At 40.4% G+C, this 22,551-nt stretch overlaps 1 protein-coding gene across 1 annotated transcript in view; it reads right to left on the reverse strand.

Moving 5' to 3' along the window:
• The window catches only part of LOC134797471 (chromosome transmission fidelity protein 18 homolog), a 55,697-nt gene extending 33,900 nt beyond the window's left edge, over window positions 1-21,797 (reverse strand). The window contains exons 1-16 of the mRNA XM_063769705.1: window positions 21,579-21,797; window positions 20,101-20,506; window positions 19,479-19,632; window positions 19,141-19,317; window positions 18,492-18,641; window positions 18,147-18,216; window positions 17,432-17,560; window positions 16,785-16,947; window positions 9,662-9,857; window positions 8,583-8,728; window positions 8,012-8,179; window positions 6,191-6,254; window positions 5,609-5,764; window positions 4,306-4,450; window positions 3,732-3,823; window positions 3,102-3,251 (exon numbers count right to left, since the gene is read on the reverse strand). Coding sequence (XP_063625775.1) covers window positions 3,102-3,251; window positions 3,732-3,823; window positions 4,306-4,450; window positions 5,609-5,764; window positions 6,191-6,254; window positions 8,012-8,179; window positions 8,583-8,728; window positions 9,662-9,857; window positions 16,785-16,947; window positions 17,432-17,560; window positions 18,147-18,216; window positions 18,492-18,641; window positions 19,141-19,317; window positions 19,479-19,632; window positions 20,101-20,506; window positions 21,579-21,666 — 2,454 coding nt within the window. The 5' untranslated portion in view covers window positions 21,667-21,797. The remainder of the gene's footprint in view (window positions 1-3,101; window positions 3,252-3,731; window positions 3,824-4,305; window positions 4,451-5,608; window positions 5,765-6,190; window positions 6,255-8,011; window positions 8,180-8,582; window positions 8,729-9,661; window positions 9,858-16,784; window positions 16,948-17,431; window positions 17,561-18,146; window positions 18,217-18,491; window positions 18,642-19,140; window positions 19,318-19,478; window positions 19,633-20,100; window positions 20,507-21,578) is intronic.
• Window positions 21,798-22,551: the final 754 nt, after the last annotated feature.

Here is a 22,551-nt window from a genome sequence, read left to right on the forward strand (position 1 = left end):
CACTCTTATGGACGCTGTTTCAACCATCATTTTATTGATGTTACAAGCCAATGATGATGAAACCATTGATTATAACCCACAGACTTCATTTATCGATGCGTTTACGAACCGCGACAACAGAGTGAGTGGTCTGATTTGTATGGAGGCACCAATGTATTATTTGGTGACCATACCTGGTCATAGGTACTGAACTAGTATGGAGGCACCAATGTATGGTGACCGTCGGTAAGTACGATCACAGTAAACAGATATTAAAGGGCTATAAAAAATTCACAGATTTCGTGCCTCACACGACTATCGAGCACATTGGAAATGAATCTACGGAATTCGAAAAAATATTGTCGCTGAGCGACGAGAAAGTCTGGATAAGGAAAAAGTTACAAAATAAAACTACAACGTTGAATGATAATTATTTTATTCTTAGATTAACACAAGACGTATCCTGGACATAACGCATGTGAACAAACAAATTGCAAAATTTCCACAGTTTGAATAATTGTCGCCGTGGCGCATAAGTATAATTACATATTTCATTTTTCGATTAATAAGCAGGATATTTTAATGTTCAAAGTACAAGAAAATTATTACACGGCAAATCCGTAGTCAACTCGAGCAGTGGTAGCCACATCGCCGTTATCGTCACTCGAGTCTTGATCGGCAGCGGCCCATTTGCTGCAAGATATGAAATTTTCTTGACAGCAGTTTAACGCGACGAGAGATGACCATAACAGCGTTTGTCTATGTTGCACTAAACCTGAGTTCCAATAGGTACTACCAGGGTTCAGCATCAGCTATCTTGGGTAATGCTCTACCATGTGATCATCATGACGAATCGGATGTCCAAAACAGCGCGTGCCTATGTTGCACCAAACCTGAGTTCCGCTAGGTACAACCAGGGTTCAGCATAAGCTCTATCTTGGGTACTACTCTCCTAAGTGCTCATCAAGACGAGTCGGATGACCAAAACAGCGTGTGCCTATGTTGCAACAAACCTGAGTTCCTTTAGGTACAGCCAGGGTTCAGCATCAGCTCTATCTTGGGTACTACTCTCCTAAGTGCTCATCGAGACGAGTCCGATGACCAAAACAGCGTGTGCTTATGTTGTATTAAACCCGAGCTCCACTAGGTACTGCCAGGGTTCAGCATCAGCTATCTGCTAGCAGCCGCCAGCAACATGCTGAGGTGAGACCATTTCGTGGCACTTTTTCTTTTTTATGTTTCTCTGTATAAGTTTTTATTTTGTGTTTGTATCTGTCTATCTTTCTATCTCTACCTCTATCTCTACCTCTGCCTCTGCCTCTACCTCTACCTCTACATCTACCTCTAGCTCTACCTCTACCTCTATCTCTATTTCTATTTCCACCACCACAAGAATGCATAGATTGTCGAATAGTGCGTTCTGACTTTTTGACTATTTTAAGGTTAGGTTAGGTTAGGGTTGGTGCGACATGGTGGAGGCGGACCTGCGCGAACTTCGAGTCAGCAATTGGCGAGAGGTCGCACAGGACCGAGAAAAGTGGCGCTGTCTTGTGTCGGAGGCCAAGTCTCATTTTGGGTCGCTGAACCAACGGAGTAAGTAAGTAAGTAAGTAAGGTTAGGCTACGGCACAGTACACTAAGAACAGTAGTGAATCTAAGGCCGCTCGGCAAGTTATTTGCCTACTCTTGCGTTGGCGCTTAGGGTTGTCGCTTTTACTTTTAGTTAAATATATTTGCGTATTATGAGTAGCACTACGTTTCTATTTATTATAATATAATGAAATGTTCTATCAATTCATAAATGAAGTATAAATAAAACGCTTTTTAAATATTAACATTAGGAAATGGCAGTTATTAAAAAAATTATAAATTCGATACAGAAAAATATTCCTCCGGTTTCTGCATGTTCGGAACGCTTTATTGTTAGCGGTTAAAGTGAATCCTCATCCTTACGTATAACTTTAATAGTAAAAAGGTTTTAGGGAAGCATGGGCAAGTAGGTATTATGAAGAATGACAAGTCCGGGTTTGAGGAGTCGTTATTGAGACACTATATTTTTTTTCTACTGTACGACTGTAATTTTTGAATTAAGATTTCTTATACCAAACTGCAAATGGGTATTTTTAATGTACGGGCTCCCAACTCAACTATAATATTCATTTCGATACAGTTTAGTCAACTATAATGAAAATTACCAATCACAGCTCGCCGCGGTGAAGAGGACGAAACAAAACCATAGCTCAAATTAATTATTTATTTTAGGTTGTATAGTAGAAACAATTGGTTCATAAATCAGAAACGCGCATGTGATACCCTTAATATAGCAACATCCATAGACTACGAAAACCACTTAGTGTTGCTTGTTAGTCTCCATAGGCTACGGTGGCCAAAATCGAGAAAACAACTTTTTTGTTGATTCGTAGAAAAAGTATTGTATACAATAGTGATATAATTAAGCTTTTCAATCTAGTACCTTACTTATACTATTGCCTCTGTTCATAGTCATGATCAAAAAAATTAAGGCGTACCGTCAGAGCAGACAAATGCGAGCGGGCGGGTAGCGTACTCGAATGCGCGCGATCACAGTCGCGGTACGGCCCACACTGCTGCCACCGTATTCCCCCGTATATTATGCTAATGTGTGCGTGGCAGCGCGTGCGTACACGGCGCCCGGCGCGCACGCACACATTCAAGCCGGCAGCGGCACATTTCTATGAAGATTCACTACTGTTCTTATACTGTGGCTACGGGGCAAACCCTTAAGCCGATCGTCTTTGTTTTAGGCTCAAATTGTAGCTGACTAAATTGTCCAGAGCCGTTTTTCTCAAATTTTTGATATCATTCTTCGTTTCCAAATTATCGAGCACCAAAACCAAAAATTCGGAAAAAATTGAATTTTATTTTCACTATTTCGACCATAACTTTTTTCGTTTTTGACTTTCTCGAATAATTATTTTTGCACCTTACAGCTCTCGTGATTATGCGTCTTTTGAGCCTATTTTTTAATATCCTATCTTCACAACTTTCCGAGATATAAGGGGATCGCACTTTTTCGTGAAATCGGACCCTATACTGGAGCGAACGAAAAGACATTTCCAATGTCAAAATAATCATGCAACTAACCTGAGGAGCAGACTTGGTGACTTCCTTGGGTTTTAACCTTTGCAAGTGGTTGGGTAATGGAACATCCTTCTTTGGTAGCGGCTCTTTGATCGCTGGCGTTGCTCTACTGGTTCCTTCTGTGCTCTTCTGTGTACCGCTCACTCTGTTAGCCTGCGGCAAGAAACCATTAGTCCGTCAATATAAATTTTCGTTTTTTTTTTGCATTTTTGCCATTAAGTATTTAATTTATGTCCGAAATGTCATTGAAGCATTGGCGGTAAAGCGTGCGTCTTTTCAAACTTTCGAACCGAAAGGCGCGGGTATGAAACCCGAATTGTAACAGTTGCAACAAAAACTCCATAGGCTACGGTGACTGCTTACCATCAGGCGAGCCGTATGCTTGTTTGCCTCCTATGTGGTATAAAAAATAAAAAACCCTTGAGATTGGTGTCAGTGTCGTTATTCAATACAGGAAAACATCTTAAGGAAACCGGACAAATGTACAGGTCGATTCAGGAAAGCTGGCACAAACGCAGCTTTCGTGAATCGATCTGTAGTTACCGGCTACCAGGCTTCCATAGCAAGCGTTGGCAAAAAGTCTGGACAGTGCAAAGATGATGAGAAAATGATAGAAACAAGATTATTAATTACCATTTCTTCGTTTCTGCGAATAACCTCCAATTGTTGTTCGCGAGCGATAGCCTGCCGCACTGGCGGCGGCGGCCGCGCTCTATCCTCGTTACCTGACAAACGAAAAGACATTTTAATACCAAGCAATAAGACGCAATTTCAAAAGACTTGTGTAGCTATATGTGTGCGTAATACCTGCGTGATTCTCAGATTAGCAGCTATGGATAACAAATATGACTTAATAAAATGTTATATACAGAAATAATTATAAATTAAAAGCAGTATTTTATTTTGACATGGTAGCACTTTTTCTCGGTAACATTTAATGGAACTCTGAATTTTCTTCAAACTCATCCGATGACGTTAAGAATTCGTATAAAACTTATGTACCGGATCTCAAAAGATACATTCACGCGCAACGTAATACACTACGTATTTTCGGGAGTTCTTTGCAGCATGTTAAAACAAGAAATCACTTATTTCGATGTTATTTTAAATCCTGGTCACGGCACCAATTGAAATGATGTTGCACGCTCGAGCAAGATGTGGTGTGGCTCAACTCGTGGCGTAATAAGTATCTTCTATATGAACTCACCAAAGAAGGCGATCTTGTGTATATCGGGTTCTAACACGAACGCGTACAGCCCTTCAGGCGTCCTTTGCTGTACGTATTGTAGGCCGTAGTCACACATGGCACCCGCGCAGGCACGCAGGGCTTTGCGTTCGTTTTCGGTGCATAGCTGTCAAAAACTCAATGTTAGGAAATCGTATGTTTTTTTATTAATTACAAAATGATTCTTTAAAAACCAGATGGTAAGAGACACTGGTGAGATTGCCGTATCCTTCAAGGTTAAGTAGTCAACGGCTCTACTAAACACAGGTACCGGGTCCAAAGCCCGGCAACGGCATTTATTTGTGTGTTTATTACAAATATTGTTCTTGAGTTATTGGTGTTATATTTATGTATCTAAGAATTTATTTATTTATATAAGTATGTATATTGTCGCTTAGTGCCCATGGTGCACAGGCTTCGCTTAGTTTGAAGTTCGATCTGTGCAAAATTGTTCGCATATATTTTTATTTATATATTTGACAAATATAAATATTATTTGTTTACTGCTGCAGTAACAGGAAACGAGTGATGTCACTGTGAACCTTCTTAATAAAAGTGAGTGTCGGATTGAAATTTCATCGACATCGACAACTACAGCGACGCAATTTATCAAGGTAATTGACAGTAACATTTCTGCTGCTGCACCGCTGCACCATGAATGTAACATTACCTGTACGTTAGCATTACGCAGCACGGGCGACAATAAATAAGGCAGGAGCGGTATGAGGCTCAGTCGCAGCGCCGTACGCGACAGCGCGACACTGGCCGCGCAACCTCGCGCTACAGACGACATTGTCGCATCCAGCTCCGTTTGTAAACATTACCTGTACGTTAGTAGTTCGCAGCACGGGCGAGAATAAATAAGGCAGGAGCGTTACGAGGCTCAATCGCAGCGCCGTACGCGACAGCGCGACACTGGCCGCGCAACTCGCGCTACAGACGACATTATCGCATCCAGCTCCGTTTGTAAACATTACTTGTACGTTAGCAGTTCGCAGCACGGGCGACAATAAATAAGGCAGGAGCGGTACGAGGCTCAGTCGCAGCGCCGTACGCGACAGCGCGACACTGGCCGTACAAGCTCGCGCTACAGACGACATTATCGCATCCAGCTCCGTTTGTAAACATTACCTGTACGTTAGCAGTTCGCAGCACGGGCGAGAATAAATAAGGCAGGAGCGGTACGAGGCTCAGTCGCAGCGCCGTACGCGACAGCGCGACACTGGCCGCGCAAGCTCGCGCTACAGACGACATTATCGCATCCAGCTCCGTTTGTAAACATTACCTGTACGTTAGCAGTACGCAGCACGGGCGACAATAAATAAGGCAGGAGCGGTATGAGGCTCAGCCGCAGCGACGTACGCGACAGCGCGACACTGGCCGCGCAACCTCGCGCTACAGACGACATTGTCGCATCCAGCTCCGTTTGGCGGCGGTACATCTGTCAACATAATATTAAATATAATACTTAAAAAAAAAGCTTTGTAAAAAATTGTTTGTATGGGCTGGGCAGCTTCCAGAGAGCACATGTATATATGTTAATAAATAGTTTTAATTTACTATATGTACTAAAATAGTTTTAATATATTACGCCATATATGCTTAATAATTTTTACTAATTAAATTAGACAGTTGAAATTTTCACAGATGATGTATTTCTGTTGCCGCTATAACAACAAATACCAAAAAACAAAATAAAATAAATATTTAAGTGGGGCTCCCATACAGCAAACGTGATTTTCTTTTTGCTGTTTTTTGCGTAATTGTACGGAACCCTTCGTGCGCGAGTCCAACTCGCACTTGGCCGGCTTTTTTTGTTCGATGTTGGTTTGCACGGTATAAATCGGTGTACACTGCAAATACCGACCTCTTGAGCTTGAGTCGGGAACTTGATTCTCTGCGGAGTTCTAGACGCTAATAATGTGTGACACCTGCAAAAATAAAAATAAAATAATAATCCTTATTTCAATAACGACAACCATTGGTTACAGCGAATGTTCGTGATTTTTCTATCGGATAAGTTGTGGTAATACTAGTGCCAACGCTAATTCTCGGGATTAGTTGCCAAGCGGACCCCAGGCTCCCACGAGCCGTGGCAAAAAGCCGGGATAACGCGAGGAAGACGTTGAGTAAGTTGTGGTAATTGTATAAGAACTCAAGGTCTACGCGAGAGTAGGTAGTTCTCGATTATTCCTTTTATTACATTTAAAATAATAATTTTAGTTTAGTTTGAAGTTTAAATTTAGTTTAGTTTCAAGTTAATTTTAATGTAGGTAATTTATTAATTTAATGATTGAGTATGTTTAGGTATAAGTTTTATTTTCTAATAGGATTTGTTGTATTGATGGTTTATGTAATACATATTTGGATTATTGAATTATTTAAAAGTATATCAGTATACAAATGAAATGTATCTTACCTAGCTATACACAGCGGTAGAGCGCCGTACAAGGAGTAGTTCTGTGTCCGCAGCGTCCACGAGTAAATGGTGTCGTAGAACCGAAGCCAGGAGAGAGTTTCACAAGCTATGAGGAGTTGGGAGTTGTCTAATATTCCATCCGCTATTATAGAAGGTTTACCCAGCTAGGAAATGTATCTTACCTAGCTATACACAGCGGTAGAGCGCCGTACAAGGAGTAGTTCTGTGTCCGCAGCGTCCACGAGTAAATGGTATCGTAGAACCGAAGCCAGGAGAGTTTTACAAGCCATGAGGAGTTGGGGGTTCTCTAATATTCCATCCGCTATTATAGGTTTACCCAGCTAGGAAATGTATCTTACCTAGCTATACACAGCGGTAGAGCGCCGTACAAGGAGTGTCAAGGAGTAGTTGTGTCCGCAGCGTCCACGAGTAAATGGTGTCGTAGAACCGAAGCCAGGAGAGTTTTACAAGCCATGAGGAGTTGGGGGTTCTCTAATATTCCATCCGCTATTATAGGTTTACCCAGCTAGGAAATGTATCTTACCTAGCTATACACAGCGGTAGAGCGCCGTACAAGGAGTAGTTGTGTCCGCAGCGTCCACGAGTAAATGGTGTCGTAGAACCGAAGCCAGGAGAGAGTTTCACAAGCTATGAGGAGTTGGGGGTTCTCGAATATTCCATTCGCTATTATAAAGTTTTACCCAGCTAGGAAATGTATCTTACCTAGCTATACACAGCGGTAGAGCGCCGTACAAGGAGTAGTTCTGTATCCGCAGCGTCCACGAGTAAATGGTGTCGTAGAACCGAAGCCAGGAGAGAGTTTCACAAGCTATGAGGAGTTGGGGGTTCTCGAATATTCCATCCGCTATTATAGAAGGTTTACCCAGGTATGAAATGTATCTTACCTAGCTATACACAGCGGTAGAGCGCCGTACAAGGAGTAGTTCTGTGTTCGCAGCGTCCACGAGTAAATGGTGTCGTAGAACCGAAGCCAGGAGAGAGTTTCACAAGCTATGAGGAGTTGGGGGTTCTCGAATATTCCATCCGCTATTATAGAAGGTTTACCCAGCTAGGAAATGTATCTTACCTAGCTATACACAGCGGTAGAGCGCCGTACAAGGAGTAGTTCTGTGTTCGCAGCGTCCACGAGTAAATGGTGTCGTAGAACCAAAGCCAGGAGAGAGTTTCACAAGCTATGAGGAGTTGGGGGTTCTCGAATATTCCATCCGCTATTATAGAAGGTTTACCCAGGTATGAAATGTATCTTACCTAGCTATGCACAGCGGTAGAGCGCCGTACAAGGAGTAGTTCTGTGTTCGCAGCGTCCACGAGTAAATGGTGTCGTAGAACCGAAGCCAGGAGAGCGTTTCACAAGCTATGAGGAGCCGGGAGTCCACGCGAGCTTGGAGGTAGTTCTCGAAAATCCCATCTGCTAGCCTGGAATTTTTATACAAGTTATTTCTGATTTATGTAGGGGGCAGCACAGAAACCCCCTGTTTATGTGTGCTGACCATATCAAGTTATTAATTCCGATTTGTGTAACACGTGTGTGTCCGATTTGTGTTATAGTAATAGGGAGTATTACTGCAATGTTCTGCCGCCAGAGTGCAGCACTAATTTGTTTAGTAAACCATAGAGTAACTTAAACATACTAGGCCTTAAACAGTTTTTTGACAAGTTTTCACTATGACATTGATGCATCAAGGCGGTTTGTTTACAGGTGGCCTACCGCGAAACGCGAAACTCGAAATTTCTTTATCTGCCTCTCTATCGATCCGTCGATCGAATAGGCAAGAGTGATAGAGAGGGTACCTAATACTCCCTATTGACAAAAATGTACCTGTCATATTCCCCGGCCGCTTGTACCGTCTTCAGTATATCCTTGTCCTTGTCGTTGATGGTGAAGATGGCCTGCAGCCCTTGCATGAGGCTCTTGTGGCAGTCCTTGGTGCCTATGGAGGCTCTCTCCACGTCCGCCACCGTCACCTGCAATCGAAAAATATTATGTTAACCCACAGACAAGACATCCTCCAGACTGAGCATAGTAGCTCTACCCCCTCTGCCACGCATACGGTAGTTTTACTCCATTTTCGAGTCGAAAGTGTCTTTGTGTGACGTCCGTGTCTTTGAACGGACCAATCACGGCACGGGACCTCGCTCACCTCGTCCCCCGCACCCCAGTATTTTTGGCAGCATCAGTTTCACGAAATAATTGCTCTAAACTCCGTCTAGAGGATTCCTAGTCTATGTGTTAACCTCTACCAGCCCACCATACAAGAAAAATTGGCAGTCAAATTCGAGTCAATGGTATTAGAATATAGAATTAAATTTGTTTTCCTTTCAAGTGGACAAAATCTAACAAAAATAACTCTGTTCTATTAAGTAATGATTTACATAATAGTGTTAAGGGTCATTGACTGTACTTGATCTTAACCGCACTTGACTATACAATTATACTGTATTTGATTCCTACTGTGCCTGACTTTGATCGTAGAGGGGTGAGCAGTCAAATCCAATAAGTCAAGATGTGTTTTATTCAAATAAGAACTCCATGCACATCACATATACATGGTTCTAATTTGAATGAAAAAATACCTCAATTTATCGGGTTTGACCGCTCACCCCTTGCCGTGTCAATATTGCCTACAAAGACTGTATACCTGACCTTGACCGTACTTTAACTAGTATGAACTTGACCCTGAAGGAGTCTGACTTTGGCCTACATGGCCTACTTGTCCGTACTCATCTTGACCTTACTCGACCTTGACTGCCTAATTTGTGCCGATGTCCTTTTAAAAGGACAAAATCACGCCATATTTTGAACTGATATATCTTTCCAATTTGAAAACAGGGGAGGCAGACATTGGGAGGCAAATCTTAGCCACAGGTGACTTTGACCGCATCTGACCTTGACCGTACCTGAGCGCCCCCTTTAAGCTTGTCAAGGAAGCTGAGCAGATGCAGCGCGGCGCGCACGTCGGGGTGCGCGCGCGCCGCCACGGCCGCCGCCACGCGCGGCGCCACGCCCGCGCCCGAGCGCGCCGCCGCCAGGCTCAGGCGCGCCGACAGCCGCGGCAGGGACACGGTGGACACTTGGAGTATCAGAGATACCGGCCTGGAAAATTACATTTTAAAATCAACATACAAGAGTCGTTACACACAGTAGAGATATCTAGGGCAAACCTTGGCTTATCGGTGATACTTGGTAATTCGGTGATACTCCGTTATAATCTTACACAGTTCTCACCATGAGGAAATGCGAGCTATAAAATCGTTGGCAGCTGTCCGTTTTGATGTTTGCAATGGAGTTGGCAGCGATTTAATTGCTTACATTTCAGCATTGTAAGCTCAGCGTAAGATAACAACGCATTATCACCGAATTACCAAGTATCACCGATAAGCATTTCTACGTAGTGCTGCATCCCTATCATCAACAGGAGCTTGAGCAACACGCTTGGTCCTTTCCTTAACGAGTATGATTTAAAAGAACGAACCTGAGGCGAGGTCTATGGTTAGTCTTACCATAGAAATAAGCGAGCTTAGAGTGCTCACATCGCTCCATGCATAGATAAAAACCCATTTAAGTTTTAAACGAGCTATGGGAAAACTTATTAGTAATAAAATTTAAACTTATAAAGTATTGAGTGTACTTATACGAGTTTTATTCGTCAGATTTCGATAAAATTTGGTGGATAGATAAGATAGTACAATATAAGCGGTATTTTCACAGTGGGTGTGTAATGTTTAATATAATTATAAAAAAACTATCATACATTTGTTATATATAATAACGCCATTTGATATATTATTGTATGTTATAAATGTTATAATGTAATTTTTATTATACGTTTCCTTTATTATATAGTGATTTCATCTAAACTGTCATTTGTATAATGAATAATGTAATATAATTTTCAAATAGTATATAGACATGTTTTATAATGACATTTGTTATATTATATTTTTGTATAACGTAATACTTCATACAATTTTATCAAGTATAAATACATTTATCGTATAATATTTTTTGTCATATTTCATTTACTGATAACGTAAAGTCTAACATACTTTTTATAACTACTACGCAGGCCTACTGCTTTTGCTAGCTATTTTATTCTAGGGAGGTCGCAGTTCTAACCTAACCTAACCTATTTTTTCACGGTTTTCGTTCTGCGGGGGCCGCAGTTCAAACCTAACCTAAACCACTTTTTTGATAGAATATTTTATTCTACGGAGGGTCAAAGTTCTAACCTAACCTAAACCTCTTTTTGTTAGGTAGTTATTCGTTTATGCGGAGTCGTAGTTCCAACCTAACCTAACCCATTTATGTCATGCAACTATTATGCTACATAAATAATTATGTGATGTAACTTGTTATAACAAATAATATGCTTTAGAGTATGTAATAATTATGGCAATGTATATTAGACGAAGTGTAAATATACCTTATGACCATTATACCAATAATAACATTATGTATACAGTTAATTAGGTATTACGGTAGTATGCCATTTATTACGTTATACAAAATAACGATATATCAAACTATAATATATGAAAAGTAATTATAACAAATGCAATGCACCCTTTCACAGTATATCCTAAAACGTATGGTATTTTCGTAACTAAACGGAAATCTACATACATTTTTTCAAGAAAATTCGTGATTTTCTATTTATAGGGTAGTAAACGAAGCAAGTTGTTGTATGGAGACCCATGCATTAATTCCTCAGTCGATGAAATTTTGCTTGGTTATTGTATAGTATGAGCCGAAACTAACATTATAAATATCCAAAAAAAAAACCGGCCAAGTGCGAATCTGACTCGCGTTTCTAGGGTTCCGTACATAATTCCGACTCACGCTTGACTGCACATTTCTAATAGGTTTTCCTGTCATCTATAGGTAAAGAACTATTTTGTGTATTTTTTTGAAAATTTTAGACCCAGTAGTTTCGGAGATACAGGGGGAATGGTAATTTTTTGGCTATTTGTATTTTCTTAAATAACTTCGAACCTATGTATTTTTAAATTATACAAAAAATATGTCCATCTTTGGGTTACTAATTTACATATGTGTACCAAATTTCAACTTAATTGGTCCAGTAGTTTCCGAGAAAATAGGCTGTGACAAACAGACAGACAGACCCACGAGTGATCCTATAAGGGTTCTTTTTTTTCGTTTTGAGGTACGGAACCCTAAAAACACTCCTAAGTTAGGTATTTATACGTAAACATACAAAGCTGTTTATTTATTTAACCGAGTAATTCCTCCGTCCGAAATTTTTTTACCAAATAAGTTATTGGTATTTCTGCTGGGATTTTTTTTATTGTTATGTCATATATTGTTGCAATACGTTACATGAATATTTCCGGTGGAGACGAAAGTTTGAACGGAGCATTTTTCCGTAAAAAGATATTAACGATTTAAGACTTTAGGTATTTACTTAAATACTATTACTATTATTCTTTGGATATTTATACAATACTTTTTATTTATTGATACTTTATCATACTGTAAAGTTTTTTCTGGCTGAGGAATTACTGCGGGGTCCACTACCTTTATTTACTACACTATTATTCCAGAATGAAGAGCTATTGACACCAGCCAAATTTCATCGAAATCTTAATCACGGTTTTTCAAAATGACGGTACCCGAAGCAAGGTAGCGCCCCGAGCGTCAAGCGCGTATTAACGCGGCCGCTGCACTGCGAGGTAAATCCAGCGCTGTAGCCGCTGTGCGGAAGCGAGACACGAATAAAGTGAGTAAGCCTGCCGTCATACCTGCATGTACAACACCCGAATCGATCCGATCCGTCACGAGCACTCCATCGAGTACGGCCACTAAATTAGCGATCCAAACTGCGGCTGATACTTTGGATTCACCGATCCCAACGCCCAGTGATGGAATTTCACTGCCCATGGATGAATCGCAATCTGAACCACTCAATGACTTTCAATTAGTAACGAGTAGGAAGAATAAACGTAAACATCAAAAACGGGAAATTATCGTGGGAGCTGGAAAGGAGGACGACAACCTGAAAACGGTTGAGCGATTAAAATATATTCAGGCATGGTCATTTCAACCTGACACAACGGTCGAAAATGTGACTAACTTTTTGAAGAAAACTGCAAATAGTGTCGATTATTATGTTGAGAAACGCACTATAAACTCGACCAGACATGCATCTTTCATAATTGGAATACCCGAGAATCTTTTCGAGCGTTTCAATTCGCCGACAGTGTGGCCCCCGCGCGTTAGCATCTCCGGGTGGTTTCTTGTGCGCCCCCGCAAGCGGCGGGGAGAACAAGACGGCAGTAACGTCGAACCCACTCGCACATAAGTCACTTCTACCGCACCCGCGGTCTCCCCCTGCTCCGACGCATCATAACAAACCATGGTCTAATAAAACATGGTCTTCCATTCCCAGAGTGACACGCGATTACGTCACAATAACATTGCCACTTTATTTCAACATAACATGTTACATGGGTACATTATACCTATGGTTAATAAGTTAAAATATTTCTTTATAATTTTCATTTATATGTATTTTAGCTTAAATTTTACAATAACACGTCATTTTTAATTACTCGTTAGCAATATCTTCCGATTCACGAAAGAAATTTCAGACTTTCGGGTAATTCTGTTTATACTACTGGCACCACAGGATAGCGCTGTGGACATTTGACAATTCGGATCTAGATAACTTCATGCCCTGACCGTCATCCTTGTCGAACGCGTGTTAATTGTTATTTCCTTCTCGCTCAGTGTCAGCAGTCGCAGTGTTTTCCAAACTTTTCACGTCGTAAGCTTGGTAATTAATGTGTAACTGTGAATTAGTTTTTTAAACGTTTGTCTTGTATAGATAAATAAAGTTTAATTTAATACATTAGATTTGTTTTATTTTACTATGTTTCTACATAAATAACTTAAAATTAATGCCTTTAAAATAATTTTCACCGTTGGTTAAAATTCTCCCACATTTCAAAGTTTGAGAACCTGTAAACAGCATGATGACGTAGGCGCGTGTCAGTTAGGTCATACGCGAATCTCGGAATGGAGTACCAGGCGGAGTATATTATTATACCATGATAACAAACAAACTACAAAAACTCCGACATCTGTAATTACACCAGCTGATCTTGCTCATGCGTCAAGAAACAAATGTAAACAATTGCGAATTATCCAGCAAAATGTCCAATGTTTGCGTAACAAAGTATGCAATATTGAGTCGTTACTCAAATCAACTTTAAAATATGACCTACTTTTAATGACAGAACATTGGTTGGTAGCTAACGAAATAAGCGTTACAAATATAATGAATTACAACCTCATCTCTTCATTCTCGCGTTCTACCCGGCGACACGGTGGAGTGTGTGTTTATGCGCATAATAGTGTGACATTACTTGAAAGGAGTGACCTTTGTAGTTTCTCGATCGAAATGCATATTGAAATAGCCGCTGTTCAACTAATTGAGACCAATTTAGTTGTATTATGTATTTATCGCTCGAATACTGAGGGAGACCTTACTATATTTTTAACTCAATTAGAATTGTTATTATTAAAAATAATTAATGAGGATTCGTACATTTTAATAATGGGCGACATAAATATCGATCTTTTGCAAAGATCTAATCATAAACGTCAGTTAATGGGCCTTCTGGATCTCTTTAATATTCACTCAATTGTCAGTTTTCCTACTCGAATCCAGAGAGCGTCCAGGACATGCCTAGATCATGCTTATACTGATTTGGCGAAAGAGTCGGTCAAAACATTCCCGTTAGATCTCGCCATAAGTGACCACCGTGCCGTGGCTGTGGAGGTGTCTATCCGAGATTTTAAACAAGTTACCCGACATGCTAAAAAAAGGTTAACTTCACAATCAAGAATGAACAACTTCCTTGACTCAATTCGACAATATAATTGGTCAACCTTTTTAAACAGCGATAATTTAAATTTCAATAGCCTTTTAAGTGTTTTAGTAGATAAACTAAATGCTCATTGCCCCATTAAAAAAGTCATGTTATCAAATGAGAATAAATATTGGTCTAACAGCTTAACTGAAAAAAGCAATGAATTTTTACTATTATTAATTATGCTACAAAAATTTTACCCCAAATATATACAACTTACAAATTTCATTTTAGCCTACAAATGTAGGCATAACAGCCTTCTTAGAAAAGCATACTACTTGTCCGTGGTCCGTGATACTCCGTTGCGGCCTGATATTGCTAAGGCGATGCATTTTTTACGTTGTGGTGTGCCCCTGGTGACGGAAAGTATGTTTTCCGTACCCTTTACCGTAGAGGAACTGGTGAAATTGATAATGCGGATTAAACCTAAGGATACGAAAGACATCTATGGCCTGCCAGCTCATACCTTACGCGTTCTACCGGCTTGTGCCTTGCAAGCACTTTGCCACCAATTTAATAACTCCGCACACAACGGCACCTACCCTGAATCCCTTAAAAAAATAAAGGTCACACCGGTATACAAAGGGAAAGCTAGTAAAACAGAACTAAAAAATTATAGGCCTATTTCGCTGGTCCCTGTAGTCTCAAAGGTGTTCGAGTTGGGGGTTTGTGATCGCCTTATGCGTTTTTTGAGAAAAGGGGACAGCCTCTGCAGACAGCAATATGCCTACCAGGCCGGTAGGTCGACGACGGGTGCGGCTCGCCATTTGCTACGTACCGTTTTATGTCACTTAGAAGGCAGGAGGCGGGTGGCTGTCGTATTTTTTGACTTATCGCGCGCTTTTGACCTGGTAGACCACGGACTTATCGCGAACAAACTCGAGCATTATGGTGTCCGCGGTGTACCACTTGCGATTATTACTTCCTTCTTAGCGAACCGATATCAGGCTGTGGAGGTGAATAGTGAGAGGTCAGTAGCTGAGCCGATCGGTGATAGATCAGTTCCCCAGGGGTCTAACGTAGGCAATAACCTGTTTGTTCTACTTATGAACGATCTCCCCCATGACTCACCTACGGTTGATTTTGTCATGTATGCCGACGATATTTGCGCTATAGTAAACGCGGAAAATAGGGCACAACTGTGCGAGAAAGCCCAATCTGTCACCTGTAGACTCTTAGAGTGGTTTCGGGCAAACGGAATGATCCTAAATCTAGATAAGACAAAGCTGTTAGAGTTCGATCTTAAACAACCTGTAGCTGCTTCTACCGATAATATAGGTAAACAGCCTATGCAGGTAAATGTGGAAAATGTGCCCCTGCCGACAACTAATGACGCATGTTTTGTTGGTTTCATCTTTGACACAAATCGATAAGGTGTGCGCCAAATTAAGTTCTGCACATTTCGTCATTTCTCGCCTTGTGCCCAACCTGTCACGCCCAAACATTGTCAAGGCCTACTACGCGTATGTCCATTCAGTCCTTTCATACGGACTAGAGCTGTGGGGCCTCGCTGCAGGCAGAGACCGGCCATTTGTCATCCAGAAAAAGATTATTAGGACAATGGCGAGAGTTGCCCCAGATACACCTGCCCGCCAACTTTTCATTAATTTCCGCATTTTAACACTCCCCTCCCTGTTTATTCTCGAGGTGGCAAAGTACGTCCGAGCGAACTTGTCTTCGTTCCCCAAGAAACAGTGAAACAGCAAAAGATTCCGGGACATTCGCCAGCATGACTTGGACCAGCCCACTCATCGCATTAGGAAGACTGGCAATAGTATACACGTAGTTGGCACTAAAATTTACAATAACATCCCATGTGACATTAAAAACATGAACACCATTTCGGGTTTTAACTCACGATTAAAATGTTTATTGGTTCGGAAGGCCTATTACTCCCTAAATGAGTTTATTAACGAGAGCAATGAGACCTGACATATATTTATTTTTTACTTATATAAAAATATGAACATTCCATCGTTTATTATGCAAATTGACATGTATTTTTTTTTTTTTTAGTTAATTCTATATTATCCTTAGTTCATTAAGTGAATTGTATATATAAATGACAATGTATGACCATTACTGAATAAATGATATGATATGATATGATATATGGTATTAGTCTTACCTTAACGGCCTTAGAGACGTGGCGTACAAATTATTGCATATGGCTATGACGGGTCGTCGTAAAGGCTGCGTCTTGGCCTTTTTCTTTCCGGCGGCCGCTGCGGTCGCCGTGCACCACTTCACTAACAATTCGACGGTTGGCAACGGGGCACCGTCGATCTCATCTGAAAGATATGAATGGCGTTATTCATAATCTTGTGTCAAATCTAGAATAATATGATAATTGTTTGTTTATTCCTGTCTGTCATTTGCTAAGTATCATGAATAAGGGGGTACACTCGCCATCAGATATATCGGAGCGGCCGAGGTGCTCAAAAATATCTGAACACGCCTCTATTGTCAAGGCAGAGGGCGTGTACAGATATTTTTGAGCACCTCGGCCGCTCAGATATATCTGATGGCGACTGGTACCACAGTACATTTTAAAGTCTCATTTATTAAAAGCATTAACAGTCAAGTTATAAATAAAATCATAAGGGTTATTTCTCTATTTGATGATTTAAAATGGTTCTACGCTGGCCTAAGTTCCAATTGGTAAGGTTTACAAAATTTTGTATACTGTGGGGTCCTAAGTGACAGAATACTTGTATGCTTATAAAATTTACATTCGAAATAACGGGAAAAAGAAAAATTTAAAGATTAGTTTACCTAGTATAAGGCAATTGGGTCTCCGGTCGGGGTCTAACACAGACCGCATTAAAGTAGCATTGTGTAGCGCTGTTCTAAACGCATCCGTACTGCGCTCGTCTGAAGCGTTTAGTTCTACGGGCCTGTAACCTGCAAACAAACATGAATACCCGATTCTTATTAGATTACCTCTACTATAAACGACATTGCGAAGCATAGGTATTCGACTCGATCGTACGAACCGAATAGAAATATAGAAATAGAAATAGTTTGTTTTTATATAACTTACGATAGATGGCAATGACTCTGAGGATATATTTAATCCAAGTTGTAGCGCATGAAATAAAAATGTGCACTGACTTAGATATCCATATCCATAAAACACGAAATCGCTTTTAATGCGGCCACGCTCATTGTCGTATATAAGAATTTGCGGGGTCTATACTCTGTATCTTTAGGTATTTAAATAAAAGTAAACAAAATCTATTCAAATGGCTCCTTAAGTCAGTTGAGGGCAGATGAAAACATTACATGATCAAATAATAAAATCAGGTCGTTCAGTGACAAATCCAGGCGGTTTTGTATTTGGTTGGTTAACCAATAAATGTTATAACTACTCGAAAATGTACATATTGCTTGTTTACTTTTATTTAAATACCTAAAGATACAAACATAGTGGATACTTAGGATTACCTACAGATGAAATTAACCTGTATAAAGAGAGGCATTTGCTTACCCGCGAGCTTGGCTAGCAAATGCGCTAGCGTCGTTTTGCCCACGCCAGGCGGACCGCACAACAGCGCCACCTATAAAAATTTAAACAATACTATTTAGCATTGCGTTTGATATCAATGTGATTCAACACAGCAGTAGTCATTATTATTATTTTAATGTGGTTCTCTGTTGCAACTCTTTTAATTCTAAATAATATATGTATAGAAACCTGTGTTATTTAAATAAATCGCACCTTGTGCTATAATTCCCAACTGGAACTCACCCGCGCGCTTGCTGGATGTGGTTCTCTGCTGCGGCTCTTTGGTTGTGAATTCCTTTTTGAATAATAATATACGATAAACCCTACCTTATGGTGCGGTCGACCGTCTTCATCCACCTCCGGCTCGGCTTCCTTCTTGCCTTTCCATTTGTTGGTGAGCTGGAATTCGCCCGCGCGCTTGCTGAACGTGGTTCTCTGTTGCGGCTCTTTTGTCTTCACTTCTTTTTTGAACACTATCTGAAATTAATTCGGTTTGATGTACAGTAATAAATGTTAAAGTGGAATATAAGTGTAATGCTTATGGCCTCAAATTTTTATACCAAGAAATTGGACAGGTGGAATACCTACCACCCGTAATCCACCTGTCCAATTTCATGGTCCAATGTGTATTTGCGTCTCACATTTTGCTTAATGAGAGAGTGAGAGAGAGAGCAATGCACATTGGACCAAAAAATTGGACAGGTGGATTACCGCACTATCTAAGATGGTATAAAAGTTGTAGATTCAAAGCTCAACTTATTATCAAATAATCAAATAGTAAACGGTTCCAAAATAACCCCACGCGGCATTTTCTATGTTTACTGATTTTTTTTACCTTATCCCACAAATGCAGCCAGTGCAAAAGTGCCCTATTAACTGGCTCTTCTGACAGCAGATCCACGTAGGACTGTGGTTTGAACTTGTCCATGAGATAGTCATTTTCTCTGTCTCTCAACAATGTGCTGTACAATCTTACCTTGTCCCACAAATGCAGCCAGTGCAACAGCGCTCTGTTAACTGGCTCTTCTGACAGCAGATCCACATAGGACTGTGGTTTGAACTTGTCCACCCACATGAGATTATCATTTTCATCTTTCTCTACAACCTGCACCTCCTCAGGCTGGACTTCTTTTTGTTTTTGTTTTTCTTCCAACTGGAAACAAGAAAATAACTTTTAAGTACAGCTACTAATAAGTACAGCTTTTCAAGAACAGATATTCTCAACAGGCAAGATCACCAATTAGGCTTTTTCTATATCTAGCAAATATTTTTTGTATGATTCTGACAATGGCACATGATCAGATGCATACTTACAAGTTTCCGAGCCTCGGCCCATGTGCTTCTATAGTTGACATGCAGAGAGACACTCTCTTCTGTCATTTCCAGTGACTTCTCCCACGAGTCTTCAGACTCTAGCCTTACATAGAACCTGTCTCCGTCAGAGTTGGTTAGCGGCATGAATGCCCATCTGAAAAAAAAAAAAGTAAATTACATTAATTCATACAAGCACATTTACATTGATATAAACTCAGAGCAAACTCTCAAACAAAAGCAAAATGCATATTTTTTCATTCATATTTCTCTACTCTCATGTCCAATCTCTACAATCCTACAATAATTACTGTGTCTGTTTGGCCCAAGTATTGACTGGTAGATTCTCTAACACATTGATTCCTCAATTTTTACTCTTTTTTGGTATATAGTACAATAAAGTTTAAAGACATAAATAAATTAATGTGAAACAATATTAAGAAGTTTTTCTTTTATACCATATAAACAGTAGCTCAATTTCAATAATTCTAATAGCTCACACTGCAATCTTCTTGCCAAAGGAAGTTAGATTCAACCCTGTTATTAATATATAAACAAATATTCAAATTTAATAGGCTAATCAGCTTTCTGTACCCAGATTTTTGTTGAATACTCAAATAAATACCTTGGTATATCCAACGAGATATTGTCTTTCACATTAAAGTTGGGCTTCGCCTCACCCTGAAGCCTGTTAGAAGGCTCCAGAACCAACTGCCGCAATCTCCGACCTTCTAGGATCTTCTGAATCAGCTCCTCGTCTTCTTCCTCTTCAGTTTTCTGCTTTTTACTCGGTAATAAAATATCATCTTCAATATCCCCTATATCTCCAAATAAATCATCTACTGTCCGTTTACTTGAAACCACAGGTATAGGTTGTGTAGGTTGACTTAAAGGCAGAGACTTTATGCCATCTATGTTTTCTTTCTCTACATTTTGACTAGCGAATGTAGGCAGATGTTTTTTCACTGTTGGACTAGAGAAATCTAAACTTCTTTTAGCTGGTAAAGGATTTTTCTTTACTACATTATGATCTGAAAAAGAATGCTATTATATGAAAAGTGTATGGTATTTTTAGTAAAGTCAGAATAACTACTCTAAAAATACAAGATGTGACTGTGATATGACTTGGAACTCCGGTAGCCGTTTAAGAAGTGTAACACTCTTGCGGTAGATGTCGCTAAGGGTCCCCTTGACCTATAATATGGTGGAAAAATTTGCTGGCTATGGATGAGGTCTTGGTGGCTCAGATGGCAGAGCACTGGAGTATCGATCCAGGGGTCGTGAGTTCAAGTCTCACCCAAGACAGTAATTTTTCCACTTTTAAATTTATTCTAAGCTTAATAGCATTGTTCGCAGACGTTTCTGCTTGTTAAAAATTAAAATTACAAGATGTGAGTCTAGCTTGGGCCATTTATAACATGGGTTAACTCTTTTTTATGACTGGCAAAAGTGTGCCATGAGCATGACTGTGGCTTTAGCTTTTAAACTCTTTAGAGTAGTTGGAATACAGGATATTACTGCAATGTTCTGCCGCCAGAGTGCAGCACTACCAACTCAGTAAATTCATAGACTAACTTATACATACTGTGCCTTAAACTGTTTTTTGACAAGTTTTCACAGACAATAAAATATGACATTGATGCATCAAGGCGGTTTGTTAACAAGGGCGTAGGCGGGAAACGCGAAAATCGAAATTTAGTTATCTGCCTCTTTATCGCTCGAATATGCAAGAGTGATAGAGAGATTACATAACGAAATTTCTATTTTCTTGTTTCGCGGTAGGCCAAGTGTCAATGTGGTTTGTTTACTGTATGTGCCACAAAGGTGCCACCTACGCAGAGCTTTCCCTAATATTCCCTATTGCCCCATATTTGCGATTGCCCTTGCTGAACTTAACTAACAATTGATATTATATCGTCATTTAAAGAGTGTCTGCAGCTTACATTGGTCTTGGGCCTTGATTTCCTGTTAGATCCTTACGCTGCGTACAGCATCATACTGTATGAAAATACGGCAAGTTTTCTATATAACCGAACACTCTACGAAGCGTAAAGTATCAACGAGAAGCCAGGGCCTTATCAAATACTCCTCAATGATTCTTACCTGAACTATCTTCGTCGTCACGAAGCATTTCAAGCTCATCGGCGTACATGAGCTCGTACTCTTCGTCGGGGTCCGGATAATCACCCATTGTGAATAAATTAAATAAACCGTGTGTAAAACAAGCTGCACAAAACTATTCACAAACAGGTATTCAATAGAACAAGCTGTAAAATCGTAAATATTATTATTTAAATTATTTAACGATACATGCCGCGAAATGAAAACAAAATCATAGGTATGTAACTGTCATGAGTGTCATGCCAGCTTGCGTGACAGCTGTCAATGTTAAAAATCTAATCAAATTTGTTGAAATTAAAGCGTTATAAAGTTGGTCCTAAATAGCTTCAGTTCGAGGACTGTTTCTATTCGACACAAGATGGGGCCACTAGTCGTTACAAGTACCGGGCAAAGAGAATATAATCACTACGTTTTACGTACCGGGTGCGTAGACAAGATGCCAATCGTTCACGCTCCGTAGCCGTAGTAGCGTAGCGTACTTATCTCTCTCTATCACACTTTCATATTGGTGCGACGGAGACAATTGCGTTTCCTTCGCTACGGAGCGTTAAAGATTGGCATCTTGTCTACACACCCTGTACACACACTTACTAAGCCACGTAGGCCAGATGGCGCTGGCAGCCGCCGCAAGTGGTTGCGTTCATGGTATAATAATATACTCCGCCTGGTACTCCATTCCCGTCTTTTCTAGGTCACCTAACTGACACGGGCCTACGTCATCATGCGACAGCGCTATATGATAATATGCGATAGCGCTATATATAGCGGCCATGTTGTTGTGACGTAGGCCCGTGTCACTCTGGGAATGGAAGACCATGTTTTATTAGACTATGGTTGCGTTCAGTTCTACGAGGCCGTGCCGTACAGCTGCGTTCGTGGCCCACCAAAATGGACTCGCCGGAAGACCAGCGCCGACTCTCGGGTCAGCATTATGCTGAGGCGAGCCCATTTCGTG

Source organism: Cydia splendana, chromosome 15, assembly GCF_910591565.1.
Source record: "Cydia splendana chromosome 15, ilCydSple1.2, whole genome shotgun sequence".
Lineage (NCBI taxonomy): Eukaryota > Metazoa > Arthropoda > Insecta > Lepidoptera > Tortricidae > Cydia > Cydia splendana.